At 43.5% G+C, this 23,111-nt stretch overlaps 1 protein-coding gene across 3 annotated transcripts in view; it reads right to left on the bottom strand.

The window, feature by feature from the left end:
* AOAH (acyloxyacyl hydrolase) overlaps nucleotides 1-23,111 on the bottom strand; it is a 186,186-nt gene that overhangs the window by 14,825 nt on the left and 148,250 nt on the right. For 2 of the 3 annotated variants that reach the window (XM_070787837.1, XM_019958765.2), the window contains exons 16-20: nucleotides 15,459-15,631; nucleotides 9,684-9,742; nucleotides 9,540-9,599; nucleotides 8,194-8,290; nucleotides 1,336-1,412 (exon numbers count right to left, since the gene is read on the bottom strand). In XM_070787837.1, coding sequence (XP_070643938.1) covers nucleotides 1,336-1,412; nucleotides 8,194-8,290; nucleotides 9,540-9,599; nucleotides 9,684-9,742; nucleotides 15,459-15,631 — 466 coding nt within the window. Of the gene's footprint in view, nucleotides 1-1,335; nucleotides 1,413-8,193; nucleotides 8,291-9,539; nucleotides 9,600-9,683; nucleotides 9,743-10,557; nucleotides 14,730-15,458; nucleotides 15,632-23,111 lie in introns of those variants that run through there. The other variant, XM_070787839.1, reaches the window with a different exon arrangement.

Below are 23,111 nucleotides of genomic sequence, written 5' to 3'. Positions count from 1 at the left end.
AGACAGATATGTCCCAAGGGATACAACAAAGCTGTCTTTGACCCTCTTCTTTTTAGTTTGTTCCTCATTACTCCCCATCCGACCATCTCCTCTCGTCCCTGTTCTCGGTAGAGTCAGAGGGTAAAATTCTGTGATGTACAAAGAACGATAAGAACTACTACCTCATTACTGCCAGAAAGCAGGTCTCCACGTGAACTATTCTAAAATCAGACATCATTGAGGGGAGGGGGCAAACTCTAATATTTAAGTAGCTTCTAGTCAATAATTCTCTGGATCAACATATCCAAGCGATACACAGGAAACTTAGATATTCTGAAGTGCATTACTTAGATTTTTTGGGTTGTTGCTATTTAACACATGGGCGTTTAATATTCACTTTAAAATTTACCCAGCATCTATGGGACTCCACTGTCCATTATCTGATGGTGGAAAAGCGGTCTTCCTTTTCTTTTGAGATAACTCTTAACCCTGCCCATGGGTACTCATGGGACCTAGAACTCGAGGGAAGGAGAACGTGGTTCTCTTCAAGCTTCTGCAGCGATGATCAGGCCTCCCTGTGGCCTGACTGACCAAAATGTAACAAGTGGCCGAGATAGCCCCGCCCCCGGTTCTTTTCCTATTTTCTGTATAAAGAGATATTATAAGGAAGTCCAGTATATAGAACAGATAAAAGAGGAACTTCCCTGGCTACAGCCAGGATAATGGACAGAATGAAGACAGGAGGGGACAGCATCCAACCTTCCAGCTCCCCTTGCTCTGTGAAGAGACCAGAGCAGAACTACTTTCCAGAATTGTCCCTTGGAATCCTAGATGGGAAACAGCTTTTACAGCAGGATATTGCCAAGGACATTGTTCTCCTCTCATACAATTCTCATTTTCTAGAATGATCTGTAGAAGAAATTTTTCACAGAAATTTCTCTAATTTCCAGGAATCCTTCTGATTTTTTTTTCTGAGTACTTAATTTATTTTCTTTTTTTATCTTTTGAAGGCCATGGTTTATGCCTCTCTTTGCATCAGCCTCTTGGAAAGCCTGGAGTTGATTCTGTGGGTCCTTGCAGGGAGTACCTTAGGAATTTCTGGGACAAATCATGAATTGTAAACATTAAGTCAGGAATCCAGGTATCATTTCTATCTCATTTTCCTTTTACTCTGATTTTTACTTTATTCTTTAAAATGAATATTAAATTAATTTAATTTATGTTTATCTTCTATCTTACACATATATGTATATCACTTCAAACTCTTTCTGGAATAAAACAGGATAAAAATGAACATATGGATGCATATAATGAAAAAATAACAACTTTTAGCAACCATCATGTGACTGCTCTTACCTCATTAGGGTGAAATCCATCCACAGGTTCGATGAGCTGCCAGGGCTGCCCACCTCTCCTTTGCCACTCCTCCGTGACTGCAAGGCAGACACACACAGAATTAGAGACATGCTTTTCTGAGCAGTGGTCAACACCCAGAATAAGGGCTGTGAAGGATGCTCCTCCTGGGCTGATGTTTACCCAGCCACATCTGCCTCTGAGTCATTGTTTCAGGATGGGGGTTTTCTAAACAGAAGTGATATTTCCATTGTATCAGTTTCCCCCTTTAACTCAAGAAGAAAAACATGTGATAGTGTGGGATGAATGTGGTTTGTAGAGTAAGGGGGGTGGGAGGGAAGGGTGAGCTGTAAAATATTCAACATTGATTTAAGTCCATCTCGTTTCTCAGTGACCAGAACAGAATTTCAGAAACAAGAGAAAACTATTAAACTAACCTTTCCTTTCATGGGTTGCCATTTCCAGACACTGCCTGCATATATCAAGCCATCATCATTAAAACTCACATAGTTCTCAGAAATATAATTACATAAAATGATCTCAACATCACATGTAGAGCATAGCTACAGAGAAAACACTATGAGCCTTAAAATGATGAGCAGCAATAAAACTGTTCTTCAACAGGGGTGAAACCCAGGAATGTCAGTTGCCCCAAGGCAATAGCACAATGAACTCTACATTGTAATATCATATTGTCAATAAGGATTTCTCAAGGAAATTTCAAATCCCCAGAAAACCTCCAGAGAGAAAATTGTGAGACCTACCGTTACTAGAGTAGCCCACCATGTCCTCACTTCCCTGGTGTCCTGAGAAGGGAGTGGGCACAGCTGTGATTCCCCCAGTTCCTCCCTCCTCGTGCGTATGTGTTCAATCACTGGTTGTGTCTGGCTCTTTGCAACCCTGTGGACTGTAGCCCATCAGGCTCCTCTGTCCATGGGGATTGTCCAGGCAAGAATACTGGAGTGGGTTGCCATTTCCTACTCCATCTTCCCTCCTCACTCCGCAAAAACTCAAGGGCAGGGATCTGTGCCCTCTTGCCCCACCCCCCACTTTTTATCTCCCTTTGCCCCAAGGGAAGAATGAAAATTCTATTAGGGGCTCTGACTGGACAAAAGAAGCTGGACTTCCCTGGAGCTGAATCAATACTATGCTGCTTTTGTAATTAGTTCTAATATCACGCCAGGCCATTTATACTTGCAGTCCAATCCCTGTCCCCAGATCAGATCAGATCAGATCAGTCGCTCAGTCATGTCCGACTCTTTGCGACCCCATGAATCGCAGCACGCCAGGCCTCCCTGTCCATCACCAACTCCTGGAGTTCACTCAGACTCACGTCCATCGAGTCAGTGATGCCATCCAGCCATCTCATCCCCAGAGGGGCTGCAAATACTGCTGCCCTTCTCACAGCACAGGAGACAATCCCTGCTGGTGGTTTGGAGTCTTACGCTGGATTACCAGTTCCTGTTGGCTTTTTCCCTGCCTGAATGGCCACCACTGAGCCACTCTCTTATACTTTGTGTTTTACTGGGTTTTATTGGAGTGTTCTAGAAGAAACAGCTATTGGAAAATGGCCTTTGCATTTGTTGTGACACTCAAATCAATGACATTGTCCACTGTGTCCTCCACATGTGGTCCTGAGGGAGACTGCTTCATGCTGGTAAATGATGTATCTCTCTGAAGGAGTAGCATATATCTGATCTTCTGATAGGAAGCTTAGAGTTGCAATGATGCTGAAACCACACTAACCCTTATGAAGACTTATTCTGCTGAACCAGCTTGCAGACCTCAACAGTTTCTTGCAGTTGGCCACAGGGACCCTGTGAAAGACAGAGCCTTGGGCAAGCTTGCCTGGCTCCAGCTTCAGTCTGCCTGGCTGTTCTGTTTTTCAGGCATGACCTTGGAATCAGATTTTCTGTTTCATGTTAAACTCCGGCTGCTGCACCTTAACCTCTGGCCCTGAAGCTGAAGCACCTGTGGGCTGTGCTGGCCTCCTGGGTGCATAGTGCTGCTCCCGCCCAGCTCTGCTCATCTGTCTTACCTGCTGTGAGCTCCCAGTGTTTGGCTCAGGCTGTTCCTTCTCCCCTTTGATTGACCAGGAGATGATGGGCCACTTTCCTACTCACTTTTTTGGGGGGTCCTGTTTTTCTACTTTAGAATTTTACACTGATTCTCTGAGTCACTGTCAATCTGACTATCCAACCAATTACCCTTAATGGAGCACCAGGCATTTGGAAAGGTTTCTTCAAAGTCAGTGTCACCCATTACTGAGCCCACTCCATACTTTTTGCTCTTCTGTATGATCAGCCTTATCCCTGTCTTGCAGTCCCAAGAGTTTCTAAAACAAAAATCAATAATGATGCAGAAAGGTCCAGCCCAGGTTAAGACATCAGCCTCCCAGATTATCTATCCCAGGAGAGGTGACCTCGCTTCTATGCTACTTGTGCTCTCTCACCTCAACCAAGTTCTCAATGAGCTTTTCCACCCTTTCTCTTGCTTCTCCCTTTATTTTCAGTTTGGTTTCCCTTATGCTGAACAAGTGTGAAAAAGAAAAGAAAGAGAGAAAGAATCTCTATCCAGTGTTAAGTAATTCCCAGTCCATGTTAGACAATGGAAAGCAAGCCCAATGAAGACCTCAGAAAGCCTGATGAGAAGCTATAGAGTTGGATGAATAAGACATGAGGAATGTATTAATAAGATGGACAGCAAGGCATGGGTCTGACCTGGACCATCCACACATCCTCTGATCCAGCAGGGGCATGAAGTTCCTTACAGTATTTTCTGGCTCTCCTTGTTTGCAGAGAAGGTTCATCAACAAATTCAATCTAAACTTGTGCCTTTACTGGCTAAGAGAACATTCGGAAAGGAATTACAGTAATCTAGAAAGCTGGAAAATCCACAGTGGAAAGCAAATTTGAGCCCATAAGTGAAACAAATTTGAGCCTATAAGTTTAAGCCAAGATGGTGTTCCTGGAGAGAAATGTTTACTGAGAGCCCCATATTATAAATACCAGACTTCTTATAACTATGTTTCTCTAGTGTGATTAAACGCTAGCCTTAACCAAGCTTAAAGTTAGTCTAGACTGTTTCCATTTTGATTTGAATTTTATGTGCATTACTAACTACTAAATGAAAAACTATTTCCCTTAGAGGAAGGGAGAAGTGGTGATGGATATTATACTTCATGGAACAAATTCAGTCATCAGAATTAATGACTGTTTTTTAAATGAAAAGGAATGGTCATTCCTTCTACTCCCTTGGAGGCTTGATCTCATAATGTAGGATCATTTTCTCACATGATGATTCTATCTTTGAGGGTTACCAGTCACTAAATATCTGTAGACATCAGAATTACAACACTTACAGGAAGAGTCAGTAACTCACAGGCAAGAGTTTAAGGTTTCACCTGTGTTATGACCAGAGTTAGATAGAATGATCCTTTTTAGTTTGTTTATCTCAGGGTGAAATTTTGCTCTTTAGAATAAATACAATTGTAGACAGTAGTCTCTATTTCTTCCTGACTGATTTTGGCGTGGGATGTCCAAGCAGGGTATCATGGTAAATTGGTCAGTTTCCTTCCTACCTGGGACCATAATTAAAAATAGGTATACGAATTCCATTTTTTTCTTTGGAACAGCTGATTTAAAGCTCTTGAATCAGCATGAACGATCTCTTGGGATATGGTACCTACTGTATTTTCTTTATTGGTAAAGTCAAAACTTTGCTAATAACCAGTTTTTCAGAGATGCAATAGAAATCACAGGAGAAGACTCATAGAACATTTGCTAGCTCCTTGATGAACAGCAATATTAGCAGATACTTAAAGAAAAATCTGAGTTCTGGTCAGATTTCATGGCTATTGGTCATTTTACAAACACACGTGGGGGAACCAGGTTTATTCTAATTGAGTTGTCTTAGAAGCTGAGGGAAGCTGGTGGAATATTTAAAGTGTCAGTGAAAAAATGGCCTTGTCAGTCAAGTGGCATTTTCCTTCCCCCATTTGGGAGGTGTGGTAGAGATGAAGAAAAAGGACATCACCTGCTCAGGCTGGCATTTCCTGAAGGGAGAAAAAAATTACTGCCTCTGTTTAGCTCATAACCAGTTGGAGGATGAGTCAGCGAGAGACAGAAAAAGTCTTTAAGGTGAGCAATCATCTTTTGGAGCTGGACTGAGGCTGTCAGAGTGGAGAACAGACAGGTCTCATGTCTACCCTTGAGGGACAGGGACCCTCAACAGTCATTTGCTCTGCCTCAGGGTGTAAAATTGTGAATTACATATGAAAGTAATATTTGTGATGCTCAAATGCAGTATAGCAATGAGAGCAGAGATTTTCACGTGACTACTGAGACTGCAGATTTAGTAAATGACTCCATAGAGTTTCCCAGGAGGTGCAGTGGTAAAGAAACTACCTGCCAAGGCAGGAGACACAAGAGATGTGAGTTTGATCCCTAGATTGGGAAGATTCCCCTGGAGGAGGGCATGGAAACCTATTCCAGTATTCTTGCCTGGAAAACTCCATGGACAGAGGAGCCTGGTGGGCTACAGTCCACCGGGTCACAAAGAGTTGGACACGACTAAGTGTGTGTGTTGGAGGCTATGCATGGAGATGGATCTGGGAGTGGATGCGCCTTCTGCCTGCCCTGTAAAAATGCTAGTCTCAAGGTAGGCATTCTTTTTGGAGTAGTCTAACACTGGGCATCGGTGAAGACGTCACCACAGACGTCCTGAAAAGTAGATAGAGATTCCAGCTCTTTCAGAAGTGCACGTAGCTATTAAATGTGGGATGCTGAATCAGATGTTTTCAGAGGCAGATCCCAGGGTACCATTTCCTCTGTCTCCCCTCTCCCTCCCACTGCGTCTTCTCTAGTGGAGACTAACCTCATATGGAGAAGGCAAAGAAATCCCTGTACCAAAACTGGCCCTTCAATACCAGGAAATTCAAAAATTTCAGGAAATTCCTTGAACTACTGATGAGAACTGACAAACAAGGAGAGATACCTAGGAGGTTTCTCAGTAAGATGGTCAATCACCATGTTGATGTGGCATGTTCAGTTTAACTGAAACTTTTAAATTGCATTTATTGCTGCTCTGAGGATAAGAATGTGCTAAGGAACCTCTGCTTCCAAGCATGTGGAATGCTGGTAAGGATGGGGTCTGGGAGGAAGCTCTTTTCTCTATCTTTCATGAAGAGAAGGACTGTTCTGTTTTGTTAACTATATTCCCAGCACCTGTACAGCACATAGGAGGGCTTAGTAAAAATATGATGATTAAGTGACTAAGTTCTTAATCTTGGAGCATTATCGGATCCCCACTGATTAAGTTTTAATGTGTGTATGGATCATCTGTGGATTATGTCCAGATGCAGACAGACTCTGATTAGGCAGGTCCTAATTAGGAGTGGGGCCTCGGGCTCTGCATTTGCTGTATGGATCCTGTTCATTCTGAACTGTGTATTAAGTGGCCAGGGTATGAGAGAATGGTGCTCTTTCCTAGGTGCTGGTTATGTTCCAGGCATGGCATTTAGGAGGATTATACATTATTTCATGCAATCATCACAAAGACTTGTTGTGTAGATACAGTGTCTCTGTTTCCAGGTCTGGAAAGGAGAGTTTGAAAATGTTCAGGGAATTTCCAACAGTCCCAAAGATAACAAATGACAGAGCTAGAGATCACTGTGGAAATGAGAAAGTCTCTAGTGAAAGCTAGGCATTATTATATTTTTAAAAACTTTATCTACATTCAGGGTTGGTGATGATCAAAGATTACTTAGTGGTACATTTGTTTTCACCAGGAATTCATTAATGAGGCTTTAACTCTGCATTTTAATGAGAGGTTATTTATCAAAATGTCTCTCCCCATGAGGGAAATATGTATCACCTAGGCAGGAAATCTAGTTAAGAGAGATCAGTCTTGTTGAAAAGATGTTCAGAATTGAAGTACTAGAGTCTACAATGCAAAACGTGTCAGCTAATGCAACATTTGATAATTCATGATGGCCATCTGCTTCATCCCAGATGCTTGGGCTGGGGGAGCTGGGGGTGGGGAGATAGAGATGATAAACTCCTTATGAGAAATCGTCCATCCTTTGCACATACTGCAAAGCTTTTCGTTAGCATCATCTCAGCTGGCAGTCAAACAACAGAGGCTTTTGTCTTGTATAACAATTACTTAGAAATGAAAATGGGACTGGAAGGATTAAAGTCAATAGATAATAATTTTTCAGAGTCAAGATGTAAAGGATAAATCCAGTAATCATGCTTGCTTTCTTGTGACCGCTTATCAGTGACCCCAGTGTTTGGAGAGAGTGCTAGAAAAGCAGCAGCAATGTTTTTTCCCGAAAGCTGGCATATGGTTTGTCCATTTTACCATAGGCATCTGAAGTCCCTCCCTTGGAGACTCTGATTTGTTTCATCATGTGAGGGGGCTGGGAATCTGCCTTGCTTTGAGTCCTTAGGGAATCCAGTGCCCATGAGAAGAGACATGGGCTTATCCCTCAGGCCTCTCACATCCTTAGCCCATTCATAAGCAGGGCATTACTAAACTGTCAAGAATAAGTAAGATGATTTCACTGACCTGTTGGCTCCCAGCCCAGAGCCGTTTCCGACTGGTCACTGGCTCTATTGCTGCAGGGATTCTAAAATAATGGTGAAATAAGGAAGCGATGCTAAGCTTCCACCTTTCCAGAAAGAGTATCATACTTTATTTCTTCCAATACTCAGAGCTATTAATGTGTCAGGATGGGCAACAGTGACCGTGTCCCTGCTACTGCCTGTTTGCTTGTAAACAAACACCTTGCCCAGGCAGGCTCTAAATGGTGGCTGCTGCTTTTGTCTTGTGTCAATACCTAAACCAAGCAAAACTTACTTTCTTGGAAGTCGAAATCTAAGTAGAAAAGGTCGAAGTTTGTAAATTTCTGGCTGGTTGCAATTTTTTTCAGCGTTTTGGAGAGTTGTTCTGCTCTCTGAATACAAAGGAAACAGGGAGAATTTCATGAAACCTAGACTTGGGCTTTAGGGAGATAATTCAGGCAGAATAAAGAAATCAATAGTTCCCACTCCCACCCCCACTGCAAGTCATCAGCAGAGAGCAGCTCTGCATATTAAATTCTGTTCATGCACAAATGGCCAACTGTTAAAATTCATTAGGAACCAAATCAGTGCAAATTAAAGTAATAAGATACCATTTTCTCCCCATGGTATTGTCAAGGAAAAGATGAACAATCGTGATAATAAAGAGTATTGCCATGGGATATGTGATTGAGAATGTCAATTTGTTTAACCTTTCTAGAGAACGGTTTGGTGATATGGATCAGATCTGGTGTACTCTTTGACCTAATAATTTTCTAGGAATTTATCTTAAGAAAATAGACACGCCACACAAAGACATACATTTTTATATATAAAAAGGTTCATCACAATGCTATACATCATAGTGGAAAATTAGAAACAACTCATATATCCAACACCAAGGGATGATATAAACCATGATATATTCATGCACTCTGTATTCTAAAATGATTACAAAATAACGATGTAGAGGAAGAATTATGAACATTAGAAGGTATAAAACAATACATGTGTTCTGATACTATGCAGGCAAAGTCCCCAAAATATGAAAGTAATACTGGAAAGACATACATATTAATTTTGGGTGGTGAGATTTTGAGTGATTTTTGTTAATGTTTTTTGTATTGTTTTACATTCCAAAGTTTTAAAAAATTGAAACATATTTCCCTTGTAAAAACTTTTAAATAAATTCCTTACAAAGAGATTATTTACCATCTGTGAAAGAAATGTGGGAACCTTTTTCAGAGAAGAAAGGAAGGCTCTGGGGCATCTGGTCCTCCCTTGCCTTGGGAGACTTCCAGCTCTGTGTCTACCTAACCTTGCTCACTTCTCTGATTCTACAAATATGTCTAGGACAAGCTTTCACAGACTTCTCTGTGTGTGCGTACATGCGTGATGTGCATCCAAGAGAGGCACACAAAGAGAAACTGGCAAGATGACAGGCTCAGGGAGGCAGAGTGGAGAGACAGGGCACCCCACATTCTCTTGGCTCCTCAAGCATCCAAGAGTTTGAATTTGTTTTTTTTTAATTCACCACCTTGGAGGACATTGCCCTGCCAAAACCCCATCCCCAGTGAAAGTCCTGCAGCAAACACAGGGAGAGAATGCTCAAAGATGGGATCAAAGGACCCACAACAGCCCTACCTCTGAAGTGAGAGTCCGCAGCGTCTTGTTGGAAGACATCCAGCCGTGGCAGGGGCTGACCTGAGAGCAGGAAGACACTTTGAATACAGAAGAATGGTGCGAGTCGTGGGGACATGACCTTGGAAGCAGTCAGTGTGAGCTCACCTGGAGACAGTTGAGGAAGGAGTAGAAGTGCGCGTAGGTCACGTCCTTGTTGAGCTGGCCTGGAAAACAGAGGGATCTGGCCTGTGGCACGCACTCAGAGATACAGCAGCCAACGAGGGACCCTGATGGGTGATCCTGCCTCCCTTGAAGGAGGCTGGGGTCCCCAGGGATCTTCCCGGGTTTTGCACTTGGTATTGCTCTTGAGGAAGCCTAGGTTTTCCTTCTTTCTGAGCTCCCTAGACATTGAGACCCAGAGTTGGGGAGAAGCCCTAAGGAGTTCACTCCCATCTTGAGCTCTTGTCATGGGCTAGGGCAGGACTCCAGGGAGAGGGATACAGGGCACCATATGGACCAGAACACCACTAATGAAGGACTTGGCAGAGCAGCGTGTTTCTCCCGGCAATGGTATCAAACATGGGGCCCAGGGAGCATGCAAGGTGTAGTTGACCAAATCCTCCTTTTGTGTCTATGAAACACTGAAGTCTGACCCAATTAAATAAATATTCCAATTATGACAGGACAATCGAGTGTCTGAAGGTCTGATCATGCTCTATTTTATAGTTTGGTGAACTGAAGGTTTCCGCAAGTGCTTGGGCAGCCATCGAATGGGAGCAGCTAATGTTATACCCCTTCACGGCCCACAAGTTCTCTTACATGAGCCCTCATTCATAGATAGGCTCTATTTTTGGTGCTTTTGGAGCAAGTTAAAGAAGTACATAAGAATAAAGTGATAAGCACCAAAAGCAAGCTCATGCAGAGTCTTTCCAAATATCACCTCTAGATCCAGAATCTGGGGGCATAATTTATTTTCTCTTCACACCTCCCACCCCTGGCCCTTCCACCATATCCCCTGCTCCCCACCCGCTCCCTCCCCTACTTCACCCCAGAGGCAATTCAACTTTCATGCTGCAGCTGGGACACAAAATCCAGGCTCTCCGGCATTTCAGGGGTGAATGACTGATGTCTTATCCATTAACACTTCTCTCACGCCCGAAAAAATAAAGGAAAATAATAGGGCCTATCTCGGAGCGAAGAGAAAGATTGAAGGTGATAGAACACAGTCTTATTTTTCACTTATACCTCAGATCAGTTAGACTGAAAGATAGATTCAATTTTCTTGTCGTAGGGGAAAAATATATTATGTCTCTGTGTGGGTGAGTGAATCCCAGGACTGGAAAACTGCAGGCTTATTATCGCCATTAAAGTCACAGTGACATGCGGGGCCTTCTCTGTGCTCCGAAGGTGTCTGCGTTTTCACATTTTAGATGAATCCCAAGCCACTGGCTCTTGTCTTCACTTTTATTTTATGGACTCCACATGGAGCTCTCAGCTCCCATCTTTCTCCAAGATCCCGCTCTCCGTCACTGAGTCTGCTTTCCCTCTGTGTGTGTGTGTGTCTGTGTGTGTGCGTGCGTGTGTGTGTGCATGTACTTTTGCAATTTGCCTCTTTTCTGCGTGTGTCCCTGCCTGTCTCAGCCTAGCCCAGCTGCAATGACTGACACCTCCAACCTGCATCGCCACCCTTAACTCTCCACTGCCGGGAGGCCTTGGCTCTTGCTGACCCAGCCCCTGAGTGCCAGCCTTTCCTCTGCCATCTTGTTTCTTTGTTGGTACTGGGGCCATGTAACAAACCTTAGAGAGCTTGGCTGGGGCCCTGACAGCCTGCTTGGCCCTGACTCTCACCCAGTGGCCTCTCTCTGTCTTTCCCCTGCCCGTTGGCTGAAGTCTCTTCAACCTGCCGGAAGTGGCACCTCATGCCTGATCACAAGAAACATTTCTACACCATCTTCCTCCTCTGAAAGACTGGACTTCACTGATATCCACAGGGACTGGAGTTTATCCTGCTCCTGGATGCTGGAGAAGTCATCTGCTGTCTCCCCTGTGGGGGCTAAGCCGATCCATAGTCTTTCTGCGTCCCAGCTTACTCCCCTCTTCTTGCTATGCTACTGCCGAGGTCCCAGCAAACGTTAGGATGAGACTACAAGGCATATCCTCCTTCTGGATCATCTCCTAGTCCCTTTTCCTTCCCCTCTATCTCCTGGCTATTCTGGTTCTGTGTCTAATTGGATCAGGTTGATGGAGAGGAAGTTCTTAGGTGAGTAGGTAGGTCTGTGGATGGGATAAGGGCATATTAACTGTAGTTAGAAGATAAATAGGAGAGATGTAATGGGTTGGTTTCCCTTCTCTCTGGTATTTCTGCCTATTAAAGGTTAGGGTGTCTGGGTCTGGTCTAAGATCTTTGGATCTTCGTTCCCACAAGACAGGAACCAGCAGTGAAGCAGGTTAATGCTGGGTCAGTCTCAGGGCTTGGTTGCTTTGCCCAGGTTAGGGTGAATCTCATCTTAATCAATAGACAAACACCTGAGTCTGGTTCCCAGGTCATAGTGCTCCAAAGATTGGAGGTGGAGCAGAAACAGAATGGAGACAATGCGAAGGCAGCAGCCCCCTACTCAACCGTGTCGTCTTACGTGAGTTAGGAGCCTGCCAGAGGAGGAATGAGGATGCTGGGTAAATCCCACCTCCTTCCCCAGTCTGTCTAGGAAGGACCCTGATGCTTCTTGAGGAATTCAACACTTATTTCCCATGGCAACCAGACAGCAGGGATAATTTAAGATATGAATAATAACTGAAAAACATTAGACATTTTAGGTGGTTTCAACTTTCTCCCTAATTGGATCCCCCTCCCCCACCCCAATGCACCAAACTAGGGTTGTTTATATAGAACACACTTGTTCCACCTTTTGCTTTAGTGCTGTGAAATGCTAGTCTAGATCAGCGGCTGGAGGGAGGCTGTTTGAGGATAAGACAAAGCCTAGGGCTGGGTTTCTCAGCCTTGGTACTGTTGACAGTCATGGTTGTGGAGGGGCTGTCCTGTGCACTGTAAGATGTTTAGGAACATCCTTGGATTCTAACCCTTGGATGCCAGTAGCACCCTGTATCTCCAAGTGTGATATGGTGGGGTTGGGTGGGTAGTCCCTGGATGAGAACCACTGGCTGAGAGAATCCTCCAAGTGATTGAGTTCCTGATCAATCACCTTTTTCCTCTCCTTGCTCTCTTCCAAATTATGTAGAGTCATTTGTAAATACTATGGTTGAGTCAAGGGAATTGCATGGCATATCTGAAAAAACTTATGTATGCAGTCTAACTTCAGTTCATGGAAAAGGAATGGGATTTGAAGTCAGAAAACCCAAAGTCAAGTCCCTAGTAGTGTGAGAGAGTAAATTGGGAGCACATTTCCCCTGCCTCCAAGTTCCCTTCTCTAAGCATTTCTTAGTGTGGGTGAAATCTAGGAATCTGAAAACATCTGTTGTGCCATGCTTAGTCACTCAATCATGTTCGACTCTTTGGAACCCAGTGGACTGTAGCCTACCAGGCTCCTCTATCCATGGGGATTCTCCAGGTAAGACTACTAGAGTGGCTTGCCATGCCGTCCTCCAGGGGATCTTCCGAACCCAGGGATCAAACCCAGGTCTCCTGCATTGCAGGCGAATTCTTTACCATCTGTGCCACCACGGAATCTGAAAATATCTGTTAGGGGAACTGAAATTTTCATCCCCAATGGCTCAAAGAGATATTCTCAGCACAAGTGGTTGTCCTTCACATGTCCAGGGCAGCCCAGAATGGAGTAAAGTTCACTGTGTAATCACACAATCATTTCTTCAGGGTGTGGTCGAAGCCATGTGAACAGGTGGAACATGCTTTCCTTATGAAAGGCTAAACTATGTTTTCTTAGACAACAATAACATTCATAGTATATTTCATAACTGAAGAAGAAACATCTCCTATCGTCCCCCAGTAAGGGGAACTCAGTGAAGGGATCAGAGCCCTTTGAGAGCTGGTTAAAGAGTCTCTGCTCTTTTCTTGTGTGGGGAAGGGTGGAACTTGCTGAGGGAGGTAGTAGGGAGGTTAGATTAAACAAGAACTGCAGGAAGAAGCAATGGCAAGCCACTCCAGTACTCTTGCCTAGAAAATCCCATGGATGGAGGAGCCTGGTAGGCTGCAGTCCATGGGGTCTCAAAGAGTCTGACTCGACTTCACTTTCACTTTCACTTTTCACTTTCACACAATGGAGAACGCAATGGCAACCCACTCCAGTGTTCTTGCCTGGAGAATCCCAGGGACAGGGGAGCCTGGTGGGCTGCCATGCATGGGGTTGCACAGAGTCGGACACGACTGAAGCAACTTAGCAGCAGCAGCAGGAAGAGGACATGAGAGGACTGAAAAGACACAGGGATGTTACGGATGCAAGGGAAAGCTCTCGCCTCCACCCACTATGGAGGACACGAAGGAAGGAGTTTCGGGTCACCCCCCTCTGAATTGCTCATCTGACTCACAAGAAACTGCTTGTACCTCCAGGGTTGGTCTAAGGAGGCAGACCTGGCAATACCAGGGAAGGGACAGTCTCTTTCCATGAGAGACTGGCACAGGTGCTGTGGATATGGGGCTGAGATGATGGTCCCCAGGCCTCTCCCTGTAGATGCCTCTCTGAGAGGCCTGAGGCCAGCGCTTCCCATCTGCCCTTTGTTTAATTTTCTCTAGTAACACTCAGCCTTCTCTGACTTTTGGAATCTTTATCCCACTGTAACCTAAGCCTATGCTGGCTGAGATTTTTGACTATAATGTTCACTGATGGTTACACAGTGTCTTGAACAGCACATAGCATACAATGAGTATTTTTTGAAAGGACATTCTTCCCTGAAACACAGAAAAAGAACCCTGCTACACCCAGGTTACATATACAATAAGCTGTGCAACATTTGGCAAGCTACCCAACCTTTCTGAGCCTTAGTTTTTTTCATCAATCAAGTGGAATGAACAGAAACATTTATCCTACAGAATTGTTTTAAGGATCAGTAATGGCAGCTCTTCCCAAGGTGAATTACTACTACTTGCCCAATCTTTGTAAAGCAGCATCTGGAATGCTACACATGCTATCAGAAATTTCCTGGAACTTTAAAGCATTTCAGGGCCAAGAACTCCAAGAATGTAGAAGCAGGAACCAAAGCTTCTGGAGGACTGTGTTCTGTAGAACTCCCAACTGGTCACTAGAGTGCACAGAAAGTAAAAGTGAAAGTCGCTCAGTTGTGTCTGACTCTTTGTGACCCCACGGACTATACAGCCCATGGAATTCTCCAGGCCAGAATACTGGAGTGGGTAGCCTCTCCCTTCTCCAGGGGATCTTCCCAACCCAGGGATTGAACCCAGGTCTCCCACATTGCAGGCAGATTCTTTACCAGCTGAACCATCAGGGAATCCCAAGAACACTGTAATGGGTAGCCTGTCCTTTATCCAGCAGATCTTCCTAACCCAGGAATTGAACCAGGGTCTCCTGCATTGCAGGTGGATTCTTTGTCAGCTGAGCTACCAGGGAAGATTCAGGGTGCACAGAAGCCATTAGAATTCCGGCCACCAGGGGCCGCTCACCACTGAGGTCTGGAGAAATCCTTCCCTTGGACTTACTTGTCCCCTTTCTGTCTCTTGTTTGGACTTCGTTGGCTTGTTCTGTGTTCTGTATCTCACCTTCAGCGAAGGAGTTTCCTTATTTAAACTCATACCTTTCAATTTGTCCAAATTCTTTACTAACTGTGTCTGCCCTGTCTGACTTTGATATGGTTCTGGCCACCTTTGGATACTGACCTTTAGATCCTATACCTGGGTACTCTCTCCTTGATTGGTTCTGGTGACATTTAAGGTGTATTCTTATATAGTTGAGCTACATATATTTGAATTATGAATACACTGACATTGTTAAAGAGTAAAAGAATCTCTGATACCAAGAGGATGATATCTGTCATGCAAATGATCCCAGAGAAATCTTCCATCTGGTAAGCCATATAAAATAACATGACTGTCATTTGGCAGGTGGGAATCTAGATACTGCAGAGTCTGCATGACCTTGGAGTACAATTTCTCAGGAGTGGTCATTTCTGGGAGAGGATCAATATTCCTGTTGGCAAAAGAAACAGAAAACATCTTAGTAGGTTATAAGGATAAATGCATGCAAATACACTTCCCTGCCCATGACACACACACACTCTCTCTCTCACACACACTGATTATTTATTTGCAAAATATTTCTGACTTTAGGACTCTCTTGTGATTAGGAGGGCCACTGACAGGTCTGGCCTACGAGTTGTGAGCAGCAATGGCATTTGTCATGTTTGGTTGTATGAGAGCCAACATACATCTGTGTCTCTTTTGGGTATCTAGGATACTCTTTCTCTTTGCCATGGGCCTGAACAATGTTCTAGAAGGCAGCTGCTCCACCAATGAGTACCGGAACAGGGCTCCATGGTGATCCTTGATGGACAATGTAGTGTGAGTGAGTAAATATTTATTGTGTTATGCTATTAAGATTTTAGGGGCTGTTTGTTCCTGCAGTATAATGTCACTGATCCTGACTATTGCACACAGTTAATGGAATCAAAGAAGTCTGGTACTGCTTATTATTTGTTTGGCGCTTTGAGATCTGCAACTTGGCCTTTGAAATTTTTCATATATATCATAGTCAGGGAAACAGACTTTCACTGCAAAATGAAGTGACATTATGTGTCCACACTACATCCTTCCTTTCTGCACTAAATGTGAACTTTCATGAATTTCCTGATAGACTGCTATTCCAGACTGTACCCCTGCAACAATATCTGTCAGCAGACAATTCAAATTTTCATCACTGCCTTTCTCTATGTGGTAGTGCTTGTGCTCTATAGAGGATATTTAAAATTTAAAATTTTATTTTTATCTTTTTGTTCCATAAAAGTTAGTGAAAACAGAAAATGAAAGTATTGAAAGTAGTTATAAGAGCATGGTCCTAAAATCAAAGAATTTAAGACAAACATGTAAATCATAAGTGAATTAAAAGTAGCAAATCTGTATAATAGGCTCCACAGAGTGAAGTAAGCCAGAAAGAAAAACACCAATACAGTATACTAACACATATATATGGAATTTAGAAAGATGGTAATGACAACCCTGTATGCGAGACAGCAAAAGAGACACAGATGTATAGAACAGCTTTTGGACTCTGTGGGAGAGGGAGGCGGGGGATTATTTGGGAGAATGGCATTAAAACATGTATAATATCATATAAGAAACAAATTGTCAGTCCAGGTTGGATGCAGGACACAGGAAGCTTGGGGCTGGTGCACTGGGATGACCCAGAGGGATGGTATGGGGAGGGAGGTTGGAGGGGGGTTCAGGATGGGGAACATGTGTACACCCGTGGTGGATGCATGTTGATGTATGGCAAAACCAATATAATATTGTAAAGTAAAAAAAAATAATAATAAAATTAAAAATAAATAAATAAATAAATAAACAACAACAACAAAAAATAAAAGTAGCAAATCTTTAGCTTCAATGAGACATTTTTTAATTTAAGCTGGTTGATTTATTTTCATTTGTCTTGGAAAAGAGCAAAGAACAAAGATAAGAAATGTAAAAAATACTAGAAATAAATCATTGAAAATTTCATTTAAATCTCCCTTCTTTTCTTTGTTTCTATCTTTTTTTCTTGTTATGTTTAAAAGGCAAGGTACAAATAGGGATTCTAGAACATTTTTTGGATTTAATATCTAAGCCTACTATTATTTTTGCACAACTGATTTTTGTACAAGCCCTAAGTACACATCAAATTTGACTTAAGATACTAACCTGCATTAACCTGGGAGAGAAAATAGAATTTTCTGATTTTCATCTACTCTTTAGGCTTTAAACTGCCTGTTGTTAATCTAAATGGAATCATGTTCTCTAAGTTCTTAAAATTTCAGATTTACCTAATGATCCTGTCTATGGATTGAATAGCATCCCTCAGACTGTGACCTTATTTGAAAACAGGGTCTCTGCAGATATAATCAGTTGATATGAGATCATACTGGATTGGGATGAGCCTTAAATACAATCATTAGGGTCTTTTTAAGAAGAGGAGAGACGCACGTGTAGGGAAGAAAGCCATGTGATGCTGGAAGTGGAGACTGGAGTGAGGCTGCCACAAGCCAAGGAATGTTGAGGATTGCAGGGAGCCACCAGAAGGATGAAAAGACAAAGAAGGATTTTCCATAGACACTTCAAAAGGAACCTGGCCCTTCCCACACCTTGATTTTGGACTTTTAGCCTCCAGCGCTGTGAGAGAATGTTTCCTTTGTTTGAAGTTACCCAGGTTGAAGTATTTTCTCACTGCCACCCTTGGGCGTTAAATGCAGATTCTAAGCCAGAAAAAGTAAGTTCCTGACTCACAGGTTGGACCAGACATACGAGACATGGGAAGAGGGAATAGAAAGAAGTCCCGGGGGTATTCATTATTGTCACTTTTAAGGGACCTGCTCCTAAATGGATATCGGTGTTGTCATTTTGGAAGGAATTTTTCAAAATGTATCAAAATTTGAAGTTGGCTTAACTATTAACCTTGATTGACATTTCTCTTTTGGGAAATTGTCCTTTAATAATGTTTGCACAAATGTGCAAAAATGTACATACAAATATTGCAGCATTTCTTGGAATAGAATAAAATTGGAATAACTAAAAAGCCTGGCTACCTAAATTATAGTACACCCATGCAGCCATTCAAAGGAATGAAGTATCTAGATAAAGGTGATTGTTGCATATGGCACATTCTGAATGTACTCAATGCTACTGAATCATTCACTTTAAAATGGTTAATTTTACAATATGTGAATTTCATCTCAATAAAACAAAATTTTTTAAAAGAATAATCTAAATGTATTAACATGGGAAAGACTGATGAAAAGTATTGTTGATCAAAAAGAACAAATTGCAGAGCACTAAGCATAATAATATTTCATTTCAATGAATATTAATCAGCCTGTAAGTTAGAATTTGAATAGAAAAAAATCTGGATGCAAATACAGGAAGCTGTCTCTATTGGTTAGCTCAGAGCAGGCTTGTGCGGGCTGGTAGGGAGTGACTCTGGCATAACTCTCCCTTCCTAAATCCTGTATTATTTGAACTTCTTACAACAGATGTTATTTTGTGATCAGAGAAACAATCCAAATGAAAGGGGTCCTTGTATCATTTTATTCTTTCTAAAATAAGAAAGAAAACTGAGTTTTAATGGGAGGGGCAGAAAACATTGTCATCTTATGCCATTTCCGCTCTATTTATTTCACTTGGCCAAATAGACCTTTCGCATTGTTGCTATCCCGAGGGTGACAGACTGAGCATGCGTGTGAGGGTCACATGGGCCAGTTGTGACAAGCGTCATGTCCCCATCCAGAGGAAAAGGTGGAGCAAGCCTGATGTTTGGGGCGTTTGTTGCAGTCGGTGTATATGCTTCTACACTAGGTAATGAGTTCCTTGGACTTTGTGATAGAGATAGGAGGAAAGGGAAAAAGATGCCCATTTTACAAAACTCCAGCATGTAGAATAAAATTCTATATTTATGGTTTTTATTACTTTGGGAAAAATTATATGGTTTTATGAGCAAAAAGGCTCTGTAACCTACCAAAAAAAAGTACTCAGAAGAATTTGAGAATAGGTTGCCTACCTACTAGGGGTAAAAGACTGGTAAGGCTTGATTTGCAGATGTCCAACAGCACTAGAAGGACCCCAGTGTGTGGAGGGGATTCGGGCTGCCCCGTGGGCTTGTTCAGACCAGGAGAATCCACCCAGAGTAACCAGGGTTTACCTTCACTGTGTGTTTGGAGTGCAACAGCAGGGGTTAAACAAAGCAAGTTGGGGTCTGTGTCCTGTCTTCTGTCAGTGGTAAAGCTAGCATGCACACCTGTTAACTTTTGCCTTGGCATCTCAGGTTTTGTTTTTTCTGCTGATACAACAGCAGTATGGCACAGAGCAGTTACGCTGAGTAAGCCTCTCCAACCACCTAAAAGCGAGATGAGTTAAGAGGGAGGAAAGTCTCCCAAACTCCCTCTTTAATGATTCTTTTTTGGTTAGAGACACAACCCTGATGATAAACAAAGAATCTCAGCTAATTTGCATTTACGAAAGGGCACCTCACAAAATAAGCAAGCTTAACCAAAATGGCTTGAAATCAGAATAGAAGCCATGATGCTTCTGCTGGAACAGTCTCCAGTCATCTTTGCTACATCACGTACACCTAGATAATTTACATGTGTGCATTGCTAGGTATACCCTGTCATGAGCATAGCAAGCTCGGGCAAGTTCAGAAGGGTCTGAGTGGCAGATGGTGGGTCACTTCTTCTGGATGCCATACAAGGTCCCTGTGACTCTGTATCTGAAAAATTATCAATGCCACTTTTATCTGTGTACTCGTTTACTCATTGGAAAAGACTCTGATGCTGGGAGGGATTGGAGGCAGGAGGAGAAGGGGACAACAGAGGATGAGATGGCTGGATGGCATCACTGACTCGATGGATGTGAGTCTGAGTGAACTCCGGGAGTTGGTGATGGACAGGGAGGCCTGGCGTGTTGCAATTCATGGGGTTGCGAAGAGTCGGACATGACTGAGCGACTGAACTGAGCTGAGTACTAGCATTTTAGTGATCAAAGAGTTCCAGTGGTTTGGGAAACACCTCCCAGGCCTTGTGGGCATGCTAAGTCACTTTAGCCGTGTCCCACTCTTTGCGACCCTATGGCCTGTAGCCCACCAGACTCCTCTGTCCATGGGATTCTCTAGGCAAGAATACTGGAGTGGGTTGCCATGCTCTCCTCCAGGGGATCTTCCCAACCCAGGAATCAAACTAGCATCTCAGGTCTCCTACATCAGCAGGCGGATTCTTTACCACTAGCGCCACCTGTTGTCAAAGGCTGACTGGGCTGAGATGAAACTTTAAACTTCCCCAGGATGCTCTGGAGCCCATGTCAGATCCACTTTGCCATCCTGGGTTTGCCTGCCACCGTGGTGTTTGCATCCTTCTTCACCCACTGGTGAGCTCACACGAGTCACTCGTGGAGAGGTGAGGGGTTGCGGGGACAGAGCTTAGGGGAGAAGTATGAAAACCAGATTGAGAGACATGACGCTCATGCCAAGAAAATAACGAAAGACAAAATGGTGCCCAGCACATGCTGTCACATGTCAGGACCACAGGGCTGGGCTTGGAACAGACGATGAGCCTTGCCTTTGGGGTGGCTCAGACTCTGTCCTCATCCTAATGAATTGTGCCCGATCATGCAAAATAAGCCTCATGACTTGGATGCAGGGCCAGCCAACATCATTTCATTAGCCTGGCAGGTGTTTCAGCCAGATTGCACCTGGTTGGTGGCAGGTGTGCCCCTTCTCGAGGAAGAAGGCAAACAGACTCTGCAGAAAACATTGCCCAGAATCAGAGCAAGAGCCCAGAGACTTGTTGTGGTTGAGTGTTCAGATTTCACCCACAGCTAGTTTTGTGCTTTTGAAACATCCAGGTAAGAGAGGGCTTCCCAGGTGGTGCTAGTGATGAAGAATCTACCTGCCAATACAGGGGATGCCAGAGACAGTTTCAGTCCCTGGGTCAGGAAGATACCTGCAGTAGGGAGTGGCAACCTGCTCCAGTATTCTTGCCTGGAAAATTGAGGCAGCCGTTTTCTCCAGGCCCGCCAGTTGTAACCACATTATTGACTTCCCACCCCAACTCTTTGAAAAGGCCTCTTGACATAGACGGGGAATGGGGTGGGGACTCACTGGGCCCGCATTACCTGATGCATAGAGGTCCTGGGGCCCTTAAAAGAGTATGTGGTCTGGAACATCCTGGCTGGTTGAGAAACTCCTTGGCCACCCACACTGCCACTGAGGAGGCTGGGAGAGAAAATGCCTCTGAGCAGGAGTTCTGTCCCTTCCCTTCTCTATTGGTTTTCTACCCTTGATTGGATGGAATGGATTGTTTTCTGGCAGCTGAACTCCTTGGAGTCTGTTATCTATCAGCACCTTGGCTGCTTCCTCTTAATGCAGTGCTGACCAGCTGTCCTGGATGACATCTGAAACAACGGCACTGCAGAAAAATGCTTTGCAGCTGGCGACACAGATGACCTCTGTAGGTGGCCTTGGCTCTCTCCATTAGGTAAAAGATATTTAGTTTATAATTTCTAGGTCCACTCTAAAAAATGGAATTAGATCCATTTCTGTGGCTAGTATTATGTGCTTATATATATGTATATGTATATCTATGTCTCTCTCTCTATATATATTTATCACATTTCCAGTAATTATGATATTCTTTTCAGGGATGTCGTGTTGGGATATTGGGGAAGGTTTGTGGTCACCCTTCATGAACTGAGGCTCTTGAGGCCACTCTCATTTCTCAGCACTCCTATTGCTACCCAAGCCTCTGCTGCTGTGGTTCACTCATACTTGCCCTATTTCCAGGAACTTTTTCTGTATCACTCACATTCTGCAGTTTTTGAAAGCGATGATAGCAAAAGCCCAAGTAAGCTGGGTTAGTTTAAGCCAAATCAAGTAGAGTTACAATGACAAAGCTAAATTTGTCTATTTTACTTTTTTTTCTTGAATTCCTGATGCTAAAAGCTATTTTCCAATCCTGACCTTCATTCATTTAACAAGTACTTATTACCTACAAGAGTTTAAAGAATAGAGAAAGAAGCAGAGAACTATCATCATCATTAAAAAAAAAAAAGAAAAGAAAAAAGTCAAGCAAATATCCTAAAAGGTTTTTCAGGACGAACTTATTATGCAATGTGTTGCTGCCTTGAGCTTTTTATGAAATCACTTTGCTCATTTGGGGTAATCTCCTCCACCTTGATGTTCTGGCAGATGGGAGGTATAGTTGCCATCTGTCTTTATTTTTCTAACCCCTCCACAGGACGTTGCAAAATGGGCACCGTGGGGACACCCCACACAGCCAACTCCATTCTTTCACCCAAATGCTTGCTGTTTATTTGCCCAGACCCCCCGGGGGGAAGAAGGCTGGCGCAGGTCTCTGGCTGATGTCTACCTGCCCTTTAGCTCCTTGGAAAAGGAAGAGCAGGGCCAGGCTGGAGGGACCTCTGCGTGTGCAGCTTCTGCTGAAAACATGCAGTTTCAGGGATTTGGGGCTTTTGCACTAGAAGTCTTTCTGCAGGTGTTTTTTTACTCAGTATAACCGGCTTGTTCTCTATCCCCTCCCGGGGGATAGCATCCAGAGATTGGAGGGGCACTGGCTGATCTGACCATAGGTTTTTTCTGTTCTTTGATGGGACTGGGGGCTGAAGCTCATTGCTTTACCTTTCATAAGCTCTTTGGGGTCAGGGATGGTGGCCTCTTTGCCAGTGTATCCTAGAGCCAGGCACAGAGCTTGGCACATCATAAGTGGTCAATACATACTTTTAAAAGCACGTGCATAAAAGAAAGCAAATGAGACAAGTATGGACTGTAGAAAGAACACAGAATTTAGCCAGAGAACCTTGCTGGGCTCTCATCTTTGCTTCTCACTAACTATGGAAGTAAGTTTCTTAATAACCTTGCTGAAACGGTTTCCTCATTTGTAAAATGGAGCAATAGCCCTTGCCTCTTAGAGATG

Source organism: Bos indicus, chromosome 4 (assembly GCF_029378745.1).
Source record: "Bos indicus isolate NIAB-ARS_2022 breed Sahiwal x Tharparkar chromosome 4, NIAB-ARS_B.indTharparkar_mat_pri_1.0, whole genome shotgun sequence".
Lineage (NCBI taxonomy): Eukaryota > Metazoa > Chordata > Mammalia > Artiodactyla > Bovidae > Bos > Bos indicus.
Note: the sequence above shows the minus strand (reverse complement) of the source record. Positions and strands in the feature narration are given on the sequence as shown.